The sequence below is a fragment of the Thamnophis elegans genome, chromosome 9 (assembly GCF_009769535.1).
Source record: "Thamnophis elegans isolate rThaEle1 chromosome 9, rThaEle1.pri, whole genome shotgun sequence".
Lineage (NCBI taxonomy): Eukaryota > Metazoa > Chordata > Lepidosauria > Squamata > Colubridae > Thamnophis > Thamnophis elegans.
In genome coordinates this window covers 41,912,834-41,926,919 of record NC_045549.1, presented here as the reverse complement: position 1 = coordinate 41,926,919, position 14,086 = coordinate 41,912,834, and the positions used below count along the sequence as shown (strand labels likewise).

The following is a 14,086-nucleotide window of genomic DNA, read 5'->3' as shown; positions in this document are numbered from 1 at the left end:
AGTATAGGTAACATTTGGAAAAGAAATAAAAATTTTGGTAAGATATTCATTTTCACTGCCGCTATTCTTCCCAGCAAAGATAAGTGCAACTTCTCCCATTTTTTCATCTCTATCTGTCTACTATGCCAGAGTGGTTCATAATTATACCTAAATAATTTCCCATTTGAGATTGAAATATTAACTCCAATATACTTGACCTTTTTGACTACCTCACATCCTAACATTCCTCCTAGTTCTTCCTTTTGTTTAGTATTCATATTTATAGCTAATATTTTTGTTTTCCCTAAGTTTATTTTAAAACCAGACACTTGACCATATTGATTAATCATGTTCATTAAAACCGTACTGGATTTCTGCGGTTGTTCCAATATTATGACCAAATCATCCACAAAAGCACGCACTCTGTATTCTTGCTGCCTAATCTTAATTCCTTTTAGACCGTCCAAGCCCCGTATTTTATTCAACAATACTTCCAAAGTTATAATAAACAATAGTGGGGACAATAGGATTAAAATTTGAGTGCCTGGCAACTGGCTCATAATTATGCATTTCAAAATGTCCCTTGGTCACATGATCACCATTTGTGACTTCTCTGCTGGATTCCAATGAACAAAGTCAACAGAAAAGCTGGCAGGAGGTCACAAATGGCAATCACATGACTACAGGATGCTATGATTGCTCAATATTTGCCTAACAACAGCAACTTGGACTGCTGGAACTGCTATTGCAAGTCAACATGATCACATCATATTGTGCCTTATGATTATGACAATTAGCAATGGAGTTTCCAGCCCCAAATACCACCAGTAAGTGAAGATTACCTGCATAACCAAAATAATAGGCAGATCCATCTAGGAAATATTTCATAAAACATGAATACCACAACTGCTTACTTGACATTGCCCTTCCTTACCTCTAACATTTGAGAAAGTGTCACTTTTTGAACTTGCAAACCAAACTAATACCACTGTGAATTTAAATTTGTATAATTATATTTAAAAGCATTTCAAACATGTACAGATCTGGTTCACCATAACACTAAATCAAGCTTTTGATATAGTGTCATTTTTCAACATCTATTTCTATTTTTCTTGATCCTTTTTTTGAAATGAGATGATAAAATTGTGCCAGAAATTGCTGAGGAAGAGAGACACATTTCTTCTTATAGCAAGCAATTTCAGTATTGAATACATTGGAGTAACACAAACATTTTTGAGGTGACTATTACTGTAGTGAGCCTAGAGTTCGGTGCTACAATGCTAAAAAAAGAAGAGATTAAAATGATATATAATATAGACAAGTTTCTCCTGAAAAATGAAACGTACTCTAGACTTGCAATCTACAATAGCCATCAAGCATCAAATCGATTGCAGCAAGTTACAAATCAAATAAACAAACGAACATTGATAACCTGCTACAGGATCTGTAGCCCTTTTTATGTTGTGCTGAATTAAACTATAGTAAGCCCAGTTAGTTTGATTGATGGTAAAAGAAACTAAAGAATACAATCTAAATTAAATTAATTATCTCAATTTTGACTATTTTAATTATAATCTATTAAGCACTTGGTTTTGGTTTATAAATGATGAATGTTACAAAAATAAAATAATATGAAATGTCAAATATAAACATATTTTTGTAATATTTTTACAGCTGTTTGTGATATAGGATCTGCTTCTTTTAAATATGACATGAGGAGACTGAGTGAGATTCTAGCATTTCCAAGAGCATGGTACAGAAGGAGTATTGCAAGACGTCTCTTTCTAGGTGATCAAACAATAAATATGCCAGGTAAATAGCCAAAAGAATGTGCAAGACATTTTTTTCATTATAATCAGTCTTACCGTGATTAATGTTAAAAACATGTTATTTTTCCATTTTGTGTTAGAAATACTATGATGAAATAAGAAACTGGGTAGCAAATGGATTAAAAAATGTTCGTGCTTAAAAACTGCTTGAATTTCTTTCCCTTGGTTTCCTTAAAATAGCTGGTTTTAGATTATTTTTAAACAAAGAACCCCTAGTCTCTAAATAAATAACTAGGTGACAATGGAGAATAGCATATTGTAATAATCTTGGTAGATTTGTGTTGAATTAATAACAAGCTAAACAAATCATTTATTTTGTTATATGTGTTCCTAGTAACATCAGGTCCTGGAACCCCAGATTCTGTTGAAGGGCTGAACCAGCACATGTCACCTGACTCATCAAGAAAAGCATATTGTAGGACCTGGGAGCAACCAAGTCAGTCTGCTTCATTTTCCCATATGGCTCAGTCACCAAATGTTTTCAATGAGCACAGTGCTAATAGCAATATGGCCTGTGGATCAGGGTCTCATAACCTAAAATCCCCTGCTGTTTCAAGATCCAGAAGTGTATCAGATTCTTCAGTCCCTCAGAAAGGTGAAAAGAAGCTTAATTTCACTACTTTGAATCACACACCATTGTGTAGTATGGGCAACTGACCATACATCTATAAAAAAGGTCACGAACATGTAATCATTTGCCATGTAAAACACTGAAATGGATTGACTCTACATTATTATGATAACAAGAATACTTACATTGAACATAAAAGGATGCAGTATTACTCCAAAATCTGCTTTATGATTTTTCTTCAAACAAAACAGAATTACTAATTTCTTTTCCATAGACTTGTGTATTGCCCTACAAAGTGTACCGCTCTACACAAAATACTAAGGTAATTGAAAGCCTGGAAACTAAAACAAATGAAGAACATTTGCAAGATTTGGGTTTGGCTAGTCTATAAAAAAGAAGGACTGGGGGGTGGGGGGACATGTTAGCAGTATTCCAGTATTTGAGAGGCTGCCACAAAGGAGGTCAATATTTTTTCCAAAGCAGCAGAGGACAGGACAACAAACAATGGATGGAAACTAATCAAGGAGAGAAGCAACCTGGAATTAAGGAGAAGGTTCCTAACAATGAGGACAATTAACCAATGAAATAGCTTGCCTTCAGAAGTTGTGGGTGCTCCATCACTGGAGCCTTTAAGAAGAGACTGGACAGTCACTTGTCTGAAATGGTATAAGGTCTTCTGCTTGAGCAGGGGTCTGCACTAGAAGACCTCCGAAGTCCCTTCCAACTCTATTCTGTTTGGTTGAAAATTTCCCTGTATGGTCTTACAAAGTGAGAAGAAACTAATTTTACATACCTTGTGCGTTTTAAACACATACTTGTGTAACACAAAGAAGATGCAAATATGTGAGAATGCTTCTATTCAAGTGTGTTTGTCTGCTTGGAGAACCCATTCTTACTTCATCTCTAAGGTTTGAGGAATACTGTACCTTAGAATAGTATGGAGAATTGAAATAGATGAAGTCCACTGAAGAATTGCAAATTTAATCAATCAGGCAACACAGGATGGAATAGAGCTTAAAATTTCAATAGTTTCTGGAAAGAAAAAAATAGTAAAAATATTTAGTATATTTCATCAAACTTATCTTGGAAGTTTTAGAAAAGAAAAATTTCAGTAGTCCCAGTTCAACTGGTCAAATGTTGTTCTGTTCTGTTCTCTGTCAGTTAAACAAAAGTATAATTATTGAGCTATAAAAAACTTTGTTTTTTTAATTATTAGAGTTGAACGCAAACTTCAGAAATTTTAGCAATATTTTCTGAGCATCAGCCTTGAAAACATTTCGATAACATTTAGATATAGAAATCTCTGATGTTTAAAACCTCATTCACTACCATGTTAAAATTGTCTTCACTGAGAAAAAAGTTCTGAAAGGTTCACAACATAAAAATCTCCCTAGAACACTATTGTGTGCAAACAGATGAAGATGAATTTAAGAGTCAATCAATACGCAAGTTTCTGTTTGTATTCGGTTACTCTGAGGTATTTTCCAACGAAATCTGTAGATGATTAATATTGATTTTTTTCCAGTAATACTTTGCAACATTACATTTACAGTATTTGCTTTGTGTTTTATTCTAGATCTTCTGTCAAAAACATCAACTCCATTTAATAAATCAAATAAGGCAGGAAGTCAGCAAGTGACACCATGGGAGACACTGGTTGTATTTGCTATAAATTTGAAACAATTAAATGTACAAATGAATATGAGCAACGTGATGGGAAACACCACGTAAGGAAACCTTTTAAATTAATCATTTGAATTTTCTGTATATTCCAAACATTTTTTTTAAACATGCAAAAGTGTGTGTATGCACATTCAGGTATATTTGAAGAATGCTTTGATTCAGGAAGCATCAGCTTTCATTTCAAATTAGGTTATGTTGAGTTGGGAGGACTTTGAACAGACACTTCCTTGAAAATCAGTTATTGAAGACATTGATTGCTAGCAGAACTAAATGCTCCATCTTTGTTCTTATATTACTATGTTCACTGATAATATAGAGATGGCCCATTAATATTTTTATTATAAAAAATTTGAGAATTTGTCCCATCTTGTTTTGCTAAATGAAATTGAGAGAATTATGTCTTTCTACCATGTACATTTCTTATTATTATGTTAAATTCATTTCACAGCTTGCATTTTTGCATGTGAATGGACAAATAAACAATATTTTCTCCTTATTTTGTGCATGTTTTAGGTGGACTACTAGTGGTCTGAAAAGTCAGGGTCGTTTATCTGTGGGCAGTAACAGGGACCGCGAAATTAGTATGTCAGTAGGATTGGGAAGATCACATTTGGATTCTAGAGGTGGAGTAGTTGGTGGTACCATAGATGTTAATGCCTTGGAGATGGTGGGTAAGTTGAAAATTAGCAAGTATTTTTTATCAGTGATTAGTTCTTTTTATATAGTGAATATAGTGAAGACCTCAGTTAATTTTATTTGTTTTAATTGAAAAATTATCATTTACTCATTACTTTTAAATTGAGTAACCACTAATTGTTGAAAACATTTTCTGGACATGTTCAACACTATTTGTATGTGCACTAATAGAAAAAGAGAGAGAGAGTTTGGAGGCCTTTTGATATTAACTGGAGGCTAGTGTTAGGGAGCCAAAGTCAAATATCTTGTTGTTTCCCTTTGCTACTAAACTGACATAAAAATGTTTTTCAGCTCATATTTCAGAACATCCTAACCAGCAGCCAAGTCACAAAATTCAGATTACCATGGGCTCTACTGAAGCTCGTGTGGATTACATGGGATCTAGTATTCTAATGGGCATTTTCAGTAACGCAGACCTTAAACTGCAGGATGAGTGGAAAGTTAATCTCTATAATACTTTGGATTCCAGCATAACTGATAAGAGGTAAAGATTTTTGCTTGATCTAATGTATATAATCTGCGGTTTTAATCAAATTGTCACTAAATATTTTTGTATTAGCTATTCTCTCTTCAAACTTTATAAATTCATGGAAAACATTATTAATTTTATATTCCAGTGAGATATTTGTCCATGGTGATTTAAAATGGGATATTTTTCAAGTCATGATTTCCAGATCAACTACACCAGATCTCATCAAAATAGGAATGAAGCTTCAAGAATTCTTTACTCAGCAGTTTGATACAAGCAAGCGAGCTCTGTCCACATGGGGGCCTGTTCCATACTTTCCTTCCAAAACTGTTGCTAATAATATAGAAAAAAGTTCACAGCAGTGTACGTATAAAATTAATTTATTTCATGTCATTAAGCTTTTATCAAAAATATTACATACTAGCCTTCCTAATTTCTGAGCCCAGACTACATTTAACTGTTGCTAATACTATGATGACAGGAGAATATGACTTTTTTTCATTATGAAAAAAAAATCCCTGCATAAAATTGTATTTTTAGTATCTTCTTTTTTAGCAGCATCACAGTGTTTTTTTTCCAGAATCTATTAAATAACTCTGGAGACTGGCTAGAAAAGAGTATTGTAATAAAAATATGATCTATTCTATAGGCAAAACAATAGACAGAGTGAGGTATCTGAAAAAAAATGAAAACAATAGACAGAGTGAGGTATCTGAAAAAAATATCTTAACACTGAGCCTCAAAATCTGAATTTCAGCAAAATTTTATAATTGAGTATTTTGAAAAATAATAATGTGTGTATTTTACTATAGAAAGACACAAAAAGGTCATTATATCATCCAAAACCAGAAGCCATTTGAAGCACGTAATACTTCTAAATATTTAATCTATACTTGTATTAGCATAATAAGTTATAAAAAAAGGAAACCTTGACTTATGACCACATTTGGGACTGGAATTTCCATTATTAAACGATGCAGTCATAAAGTGAGATATGTCTTAACAACAGCACTCCCCACTCGTCATTAACCAAAAATCCTGGGTGGTTAAATGAGTACCCAACCCCATTTCAAGAGACACTAGGCTTGGTCCTTCCCAGCTCCAAGTCTCACCCAAGGGCCTACTTCCAACTGTGCTCTTTAGTTGCTCTGCTCCCTGCCTTGCAGGGCAGTAAGCAGCCCCAGAAGAAGCTCTGGGACTGACTGGCCCTTCTGGCAAGCATCAGCAAGCGTTCGTTCACCCAGCAGCCTTCTTTGCCAATTCCCATGCTGACCTTTTGCCTTGTGTTGCCAATTGCTATGGTTGAGGCGTCTTTTCCAGTACCGTATATGTTTTCTAAATGTGGCTCCTTGAGCCTTTGGAAAACTGCACTTTTTTGGAATGTATTTGGGAATACAACACAGCTTTCTAAAGACAGCTCAGTCTGCAGATTTGGGCTGCGTTGGAGACTCAAATGAGACTGAGGAGAAAAGGCAGCTGGACAAATGAATGCTTGCTAGCGTTACTGGGTCAGGCTGGGGAACCACACATAGAAAAGATTCACCGTGGAACATAGGCTTCTAAATAAGGCAGTGAGGTACTTCTGTTTCAGCTGCAGCAGCTGGGCACAAAAGGTGATTGATGTAGGGAACTGGGAGAGAAGACTTCTGGGCTTAACAAACGCTTGTTGGTGCTTGCTGGGATGGCTAAATCTCATTAGGTATGGGAAGTAGCTCCAGAGCAGTTGTTGCCACCTCACAAGGCAGGGTACAGAGCAGTCATAGGGCAGATATAGAGGGGACATAAGCAAATAGGGTCATTAAGAGACCCTGGCTTCCAACATTGACTTTACTTATTAGAAGCCCTCTATAAAGGATGTAAATGGTGATTATGTGATCTTGGGATACTGCAGACACTGTAAATACATACTTGTTACCAAATGGTTGGATTTTGATCATGTGACCACGGGGATACTACAATTATCATAAGTGCAAGAACCAGTCATAAGTTACTTTTTTCAATGCCATTGTAACTTTGAAAGGTTGTTAAATAAATGGTCATAAGTCAGGTATCTACTAGTGGATTCTATGACAGTTTTAAAACCTGGTTGCTATACACAGATGAAAATAAGAGCGATTATTTGTTCATCCCTCTCCTAAGCACAAGCATTGAAGTCTAGAAAAAATGAAAAATTGTTAATGAAATTTCTGTTCATTATTTGTAGCTAAGGCTCATCATTTTTAGAAGAATTTTTGAATCCCTAAAGTTAATCATAATGTCATTATCCTCCTCTATGTATGTCTGTGTGTTCCGTTTTCTAGTACTAGATGCAGCACATCATCGCCACTGGCCAGGAGTTTTAAAGGCGATGTCGGGGTGCCACATATCCTTATTTCAGTTTCCCTTACCAGAAGATGGAAAGTTTGGAGGCTCTATGAGTTTGCATGGAAATCACATGACTTTGGCATGTTTCCATGGACCTAATTTTCGTTCAAAATCGTGGGCTCTGTTTCATCTTGAAGAACCTAATATTGCATTTTGGACTGAAGCACAAAAAATATGGCAAGAAGGTATTCAAGCATTTTTATGCCTTTTGCTTGATCTTTTCCCATATTAAGTTGTAACCAATACTTAAATAACAAAGACTAAACATTGATGAAATATCATTTTAATTTTTGTTGTAACCTACCTACATACTAGATTTAATAAAATTCTATATGGGCATTAAAATGAGAGTTTGCCATGGTATCAAGAGATTTACTGAGCTCATATAAATGACCACAAAGGATACTGTTCTCACAGGGGATATTTTGTTCTTAATTTCACTATATGTAGACTGTACATACAATGGCAGGCTATAGAAGTGATGACTTCAGAAAATATACAAGATTAAAAAAAATGCTATGTTCAACCTTTCCTAGGATCCACTGAACATTCTACATACGTTGTGCAAACATTAGACTTCCATTTGGGTCACAATACTATGGTTACAAAACCATGTGGTGCCCTACAAAGTCCCATGGCAACGATTACTAAAATAACAAGGAGACGTCATGAAAACCCACCACATGGAGTTGCAAGTGTAAAGGAATGGTTCAATTATGTTACAGCTACACGAAATGAAGGTAGGAACAAATAAATTTCTCTTTATTGGGCATTTGGGAAACTGGCATAAATTTAAAACCATTCCAATTAATAGTATGAAAGAATGCAATGTGATGGAAAGATGCCCAAATATTCATAATTTTCTTAGTTTAAATCTTGAAATAATTGTATATTAAAAGGATGCATGCGACTTTACAGAAAGATATATATAAAAATAATAGTATTAACATCATCAAACAGCATCTATATCAAAAACATTGTTTGATATTTTCTTTCCAGAGTTAAACCTTCTCAGAAATGTTGATGCAAACAACCCAGAGCATACTACAACGGTGAAAAGCTCCAGCTTGTTAAGTGGCTTCAGAGGTGGCTCCAGTTATAATCATGAGACTGAAACAATATTTGCGTTACCAAGGATGCAGCTGGATTTCAAATCCATTCATGTTCAACAACCTCAGGAACCTTTAATACAGGGTAGCCTGTTCTTTTTTAAAAAAAAAAAAAGATTAACTTTATTTGTATTTTGTGTAAGTGGAATTATAGCATAATTTTATTTTAAAAATGAAGAAGCAAATTTAACTCATGACAATTGTGACTCCATACTGATTATCACTATTAAATGATAATTGAAATAGAATCAGGTAAACCTCTTAACACTGCAATACAATATTGTCTACTGGAGGGAATGTCCCTCTAACTTCAGTTGCATGTAGCATGACCAATATTGTATAATAGTTTAAATATAAAATATGAAAACAAAGTAGAACAAATTTATGGATACCTTAGTTGATAGCTGATCTCCCAGCTGTGACTATAAAACGTTGATTTTTATTATGATTGCTGTACCAAAAAAATCTGGAATAAATTATCCGATAGCAAGTGCTTTAAACCAAATATAGTATCGTATAAGAGTTCATTGATTGTACATACTTCCGGAGGGCTTCATTTTAGAATTGCTTTAAATGAATCCATGTTGCATGTACAAAGGAATTGTACATCAGTCAGAAACATTATAAGGCTTTACGCACAAAAGTATTCTGAGGAATTTCATTTCAAATTTATGCTGAAAAAAAATCAATACGGTACATAGAATCAGCACTTTTCCCTATCCTGCATTTTAAAACCTTTTCATTAAAATGTTTTATTCGGGATATTTATTAATGTAATTATCAGTTTCTCTGAATGATTTATGGAATTTCATTACAGATGCCAGTGCCAAGCCAAAGGTAGAATGCAGTGTAGTAACAGAATTCACAGATCACATATGTGTAACTATGGATGCAGAATTAATAATGTTCCTGCATGACTTAGTTTCTGCTTATCTTAAAGAAAAGGAAAAAGGTATGTAAATCAATTAACACTAATCCTGTGGGATTATTTTATGTGCTCTTACAATTTGTATAATCATTAATCTTGAGTTTTTAATATATTTTAGTAGTAAAATATTTGACTATTTCTATTTTTTTCTGTCTGCCATATTGAATATCAATCTTCTGGAAGGGATTATAGCTAATGAAGCTTTTTAAAAATAATTACTGAACTCCTTTTTCGGGATAAAAGGTCAGGGTTTGTTAAATTCAAAACATCTGAGCCCCACATTGGGCGAAAAATCAAAATCAAAACATCCATGCTATAACTAAACACATTTCCAATTGATGTTCCATTGAAAACTTTTGTGAATTTGTAGTATTGTTGATTTCATTGTATCAGAGATTTTGTGTTTTAGACCCAATTGCTACTCAGTTCTTACCTTTTAAAAATACACTTTTTACATTATCTTGTCATATAGTGTAAGACTGAATGGTTTCCTTTACAAGTATGTTAATACTATGAAATACTCATGGACTCAAATTATTTTATAGTATAATACATATTATATAGGTAAAGGTTCTCCTCGCACATATGTGCTAGTCGTTCCCAACTCTATGGGGAGTGCTCATCTCCGTTTCAAAGCCGAAGAGCCAGCGCTATTCAAAGACATCTCTGTGGTCATGTGGCGAGCATGACTAAACAATGAAGGCACATGGAACGCTGTTACCTTCCCACCAAAAGTGGTCCCTATTTTACTACTTGCATTTTTACACGCTTTCAAACTGCTAGGTTGGCAGAAGCTGGGACAAGTAACGGGAGCTCACTCCATTACGCGACACTAGGGATTCGAACTGCCAAATTTGTGAAAAAAATAATTGAAGTTTTCTGAAAAAAATCATGTGTGTCACAAATACATGATAAAGGTATATACTTCAGGAATAATGTGCAAATCATTCCGTGAGGTGCAGCGCTTTGCTGTTAATCTGATTGAGGTGCTTTCATATGGGCATACATGTCTAGAAGGCTTGTGGAGGGCTTTAAAGTAACTGACTGAAACTTTAAGTATTACTTGTGCTAGTTTACAGCTTCACAGAATGCATCTTTACTATTGGCAAAGGTGTGTTATTTGCACGATCTAGTAGTGGCATCTAATAGTTCTCTTCCTTATAGCATTTGATATACAATTTTTATACAGGTAATCAATAGGTTACATTGTTAATTGTGACCACAATTTCTTTGCTACGCTGTGTGGTCATTAAGCTGGTCGTGACTGCAATCTTAGAGATAGCAATCCTGCAGTCCTGGTTGTTGTCAGAACCCCAGGATTGTGCAGGTTATTAAGCAAGAGAAGGTGGGAGACCAAAGTAAGCACACCAGGAGATATGCAGGTGCTGCAGGCATGTATTCTGGAGCATGGACAGGTGCTGTAAGGTGCTGGTTCACAGTGACATTATAATCATGAGCTGGAATCGAGCACCTGGTTCACAATCACAGCTGTAGAGGTGCTACAACAGCTGTACCTTTGAGACCAATCATCGGTCCCTCTTATTCAGTGCCATCATAACTTTGAATGGTTGTTAAATAAGTGGTTGTCACTTGAGAACTATGCACATATTAATTTTTTTGAAATAGAACTAATTACTTGAATAAAACTCATTTTTTATTTTGAAATCTTTTCCAATACTATACTACATTAACAACTCTAGACTTTAGTATAGTATGTAAGTATTAAGTAATTTATGGCACTAATGAATTTCTTATGTCATAAAAGTTATGAAAACATGACAATATAAACCAAATGGCTTGATTTGCTGATAATTTTTAGCTTTGTTTTATTTCACTTATTTTATGGTGGTTATTGTCAATATCACTATATCCTTTATATTTTTGGTATCAATAATATGTGCAATTCTAATAGTTAAGTCTCAGTAAGCAAGTCAACAGTTGTTTCTGACCAATCAGTATTATTTTGTTATATTAAATGTGCTACAAAGTTTAAATTCTTATTTCTGGAATGGTTGCAATCTTACATATTTTATACTTGTCTATGACCAAAATGAAGATTATAGCCTAAGACAGAAACATTTCTGTTCTTTTTCTAGCAGTCTTTCCACCTCGTGCTCTGTTTAGTCGGCCAGGACAAAAAAGCCCCATCAGTGTACTTGATGAGAGCACTACTGAAAAAGAATTGGAACAAAATGTTACTTATACAACTGTGGATTGGAGAGAATTTATCTGTAATACTTGGCATTTGGAGCCCACATTGAGGTAATTAGCATTTGTTTTCAATAATCAATCTGATTTTCAGATAATTATTCTGCTACTTATTACTACACAGTAATACTAAATAACAAGTCTAACTCTGTAGGCAACTCTAATGGCTAGTTTTACACATAGCTAGGAACTATTTACAAAAAGGCATAGAAAAGAAAATTTATACTAATATTTTTTATTAATAGTTATATATCACTGAACATATTAAATATTAGTATTATTTAATATTTATATATTGTATATTTTATATATTAGTAATTAACATTAACCATAATCACTGTAGTGGCGTTTTGCCACTTATCTTTTTATTTATTTAGTTTTGAATTTTTATTTATATACTATCTTTAAAAGTTAGAGGCAATGTTTTATTCTTGCAAATATCTATCACATGAAACAAATTGAGAAATAATGATTGGCCCAATGTCACTTAGAAAGTGCCATGATTCTGTGGGAATAACCTGGATCTCCTCCAACCAAATCCAATTTCTTAATCATCATAGCAAAAATTATATTTCTATACTTATCACAGGTTTTTGTGCTGTATCATATTTTTTCTAGAAAAATAAAAAGCTACAGTGGCATTGTTTATGACTCGTTGTTTTCTAGCATTTACAGTTTCAAACCCAAAACCATAAGTGCAGCCATCAATGTCCTCCTTCCCCTAAAACAGACTGCATGTGGCACTGCAACCCCACAGGCTCATAAACTTTTAACATTATTATGATCTATATACATTAACTATATTTTATATGCAGCCCAAGACAATTCCTCTTAACTCAGTGCGGCCCAGGCAAGCCAAAAGATTGGACACCCATGCCTTAAAATGAGAGAATAGCAATAGAAAAACCTTTACACTATTTGTTCATTTGATTTAGGTCTCCCCGCCCCCCATTTTATAAAGTTCAGTATTACTACAAAGCTTATGTCTTAGAACTATGTAAGAGTGCAACCTGGTGTTTTTAGAAAACTCAAGCTAAAATGCTTATTTTCCCCAAAAGCAGCAGTATTATTTATTAAATTGGTACAAACATGTCTTTCAAATCACAAAATAATTTTTAAATAGATCATATAGTTCACTTGTATTCATCCTTTTGTCCTTAGATATTGGCAAATGGAATTAAAGGTTGTAATCTCCACAGACAGAAAAAAAAAAGAAACACCAGTCCAAGAGTCCTCCTTGGCATATACAAATAAAAACCAGAAAAGATTGTATAGTATAGCTGGAAATTAGGGGTTCCAACCATCCCATGCATGAAACAGTTGGTTCTCATCGATCTGTATCAGAACTGAAACAGGTTTTTTTATGTTTTGGTTCATGCAGAGTATAAAACCAACTTTTGAGTAAAGGGAGAGGGAAGGGAAGAGGAGAGATCAGAGAAAAATACCAACTATTGAATAGTAGCAGGAAGATTAGTGGGACAAAGAGGCTGGGGGTGGGGAACAATATCTTGGGTTAGGACATAATTAGGGAAGGCCTAGGACAGGAAAGGCAGGGCCTGGAAAGATGGAGGGAGATGCAAGACCTATAAAATTCCCTTACTGTAGAACCTACATATTAACATACGTAGAATTGTAGAAAAATAATTTATTCTTGCTTATTGAAAGTGATATAATGCTTTAATTTATAGGTTAATCTCTTGGACTGGAAGAAAGATTGATCCTGTTGGTGTGGATTATATTCTTCAGAAGCTTGGTTTCCATCATGCAAGAACCACTATTCCTAAGTGGCTTCAACGTGGAGTCATGGATCCCTTGGATAAAGTTTTGTCAGTTCTCATAAAAAAACTTGGCACTGCATTACAGGATGAAAAAGAAAAGAAAGGAAAAGACAAGGAAGATCACTAAAAATCCTAGTATTAGGATGGCAAACAGAGACTTTTTAAAATCATTTGTTTTATGGTATGGTTACTGTATAATTTTAAAACAATTTACACTGAAAGAACCTAACAGCTTTTTTGCTGCTATATTTAAAACTTCATCAATATGATGAATAACTTATTTTGAAAGATGATGCCATTTTGTGTTCAGTCTAGCACTGCATGACTAATGTTGTGAAGAAAACTATGAAAGAACTGTTTGATATTTACAACTATATTGTGTGCAATATTCTGCATCAGTTGTATGTTTGTTATACTTGAAATAAAAATTAATATGTCAATATAACCCAGTTTAGTTGATCATTTTTACAAG

The 14,086-nt window shown here is 34.1% G+C and overlaps 1 protein-coding gene across 12 annotated transcripts in view; it reads left to right on the top strand.

Annotated features, from left to right (window-relative positions):
• Window positions 1-14,059, top strand: part of KIAA1109 (KIAA1109 ortholog) — a 206,367-nt gene extending 192,308 nt beyond the window's left edge. For 10 of the 12 annotated variants that reach the window (XM_032224439.1, XM_032224444.1, XM_032224441.1 and 7 more), the window contains 12 exons: window positions 1,654-1,791; window positions 2,143-2,403; window positions 3,956-4,106; window positions 4,576-4,733; window positions 5,050-5,242; window positions 5,376-5,590; window positions 7,528-7,776; window positions 8,128-8,331; window positions 8,591-8,785; window positions 9,518-9,652; window positions 11,725-11,890; window positions 13,525-14,059. In XM_032224439.1, the coding sequence (XP_032080330.1) occupies window positions 1,654-1,791; window positions 2,143-2,403; window positions 3,956-4,106; window positions 4,576-4,733; window positions 5,050-5,242; window positions 5,376-5,590; window positions 7,528-7,776; window positions 8,128-8,331; window positions 8,591-8,785; window positions 9,518-9,652; window positions 11,725-11,890; window positions 13,525-13,741 (2,282 nt within the window). In that variant the 3' untranslated portion in view covers window positions 13,742-14,059. The remainder of the gene's footprint in view (window positions 1-1,653; window positions 1,792-2,142; window positions 2,404-3,955; window positions 4,107-4,575; window positions 4,734-5,049; window positions 5,243-5,375; window positions 5,591-7,527; window positions 7,777-8,127; window positions 8,332-8,590; window positions 8,786-9,517; window positions 9,653-11,724; window positions 11,891-13,524) is intronic. The other 2 variants (XM_032224438.1, XM_032224446.1) reach the window with 2 other exon arrangements.
• The last annotated feature ends 27 nt before the right edge of the window (window positions 14,060-14,086 follow it).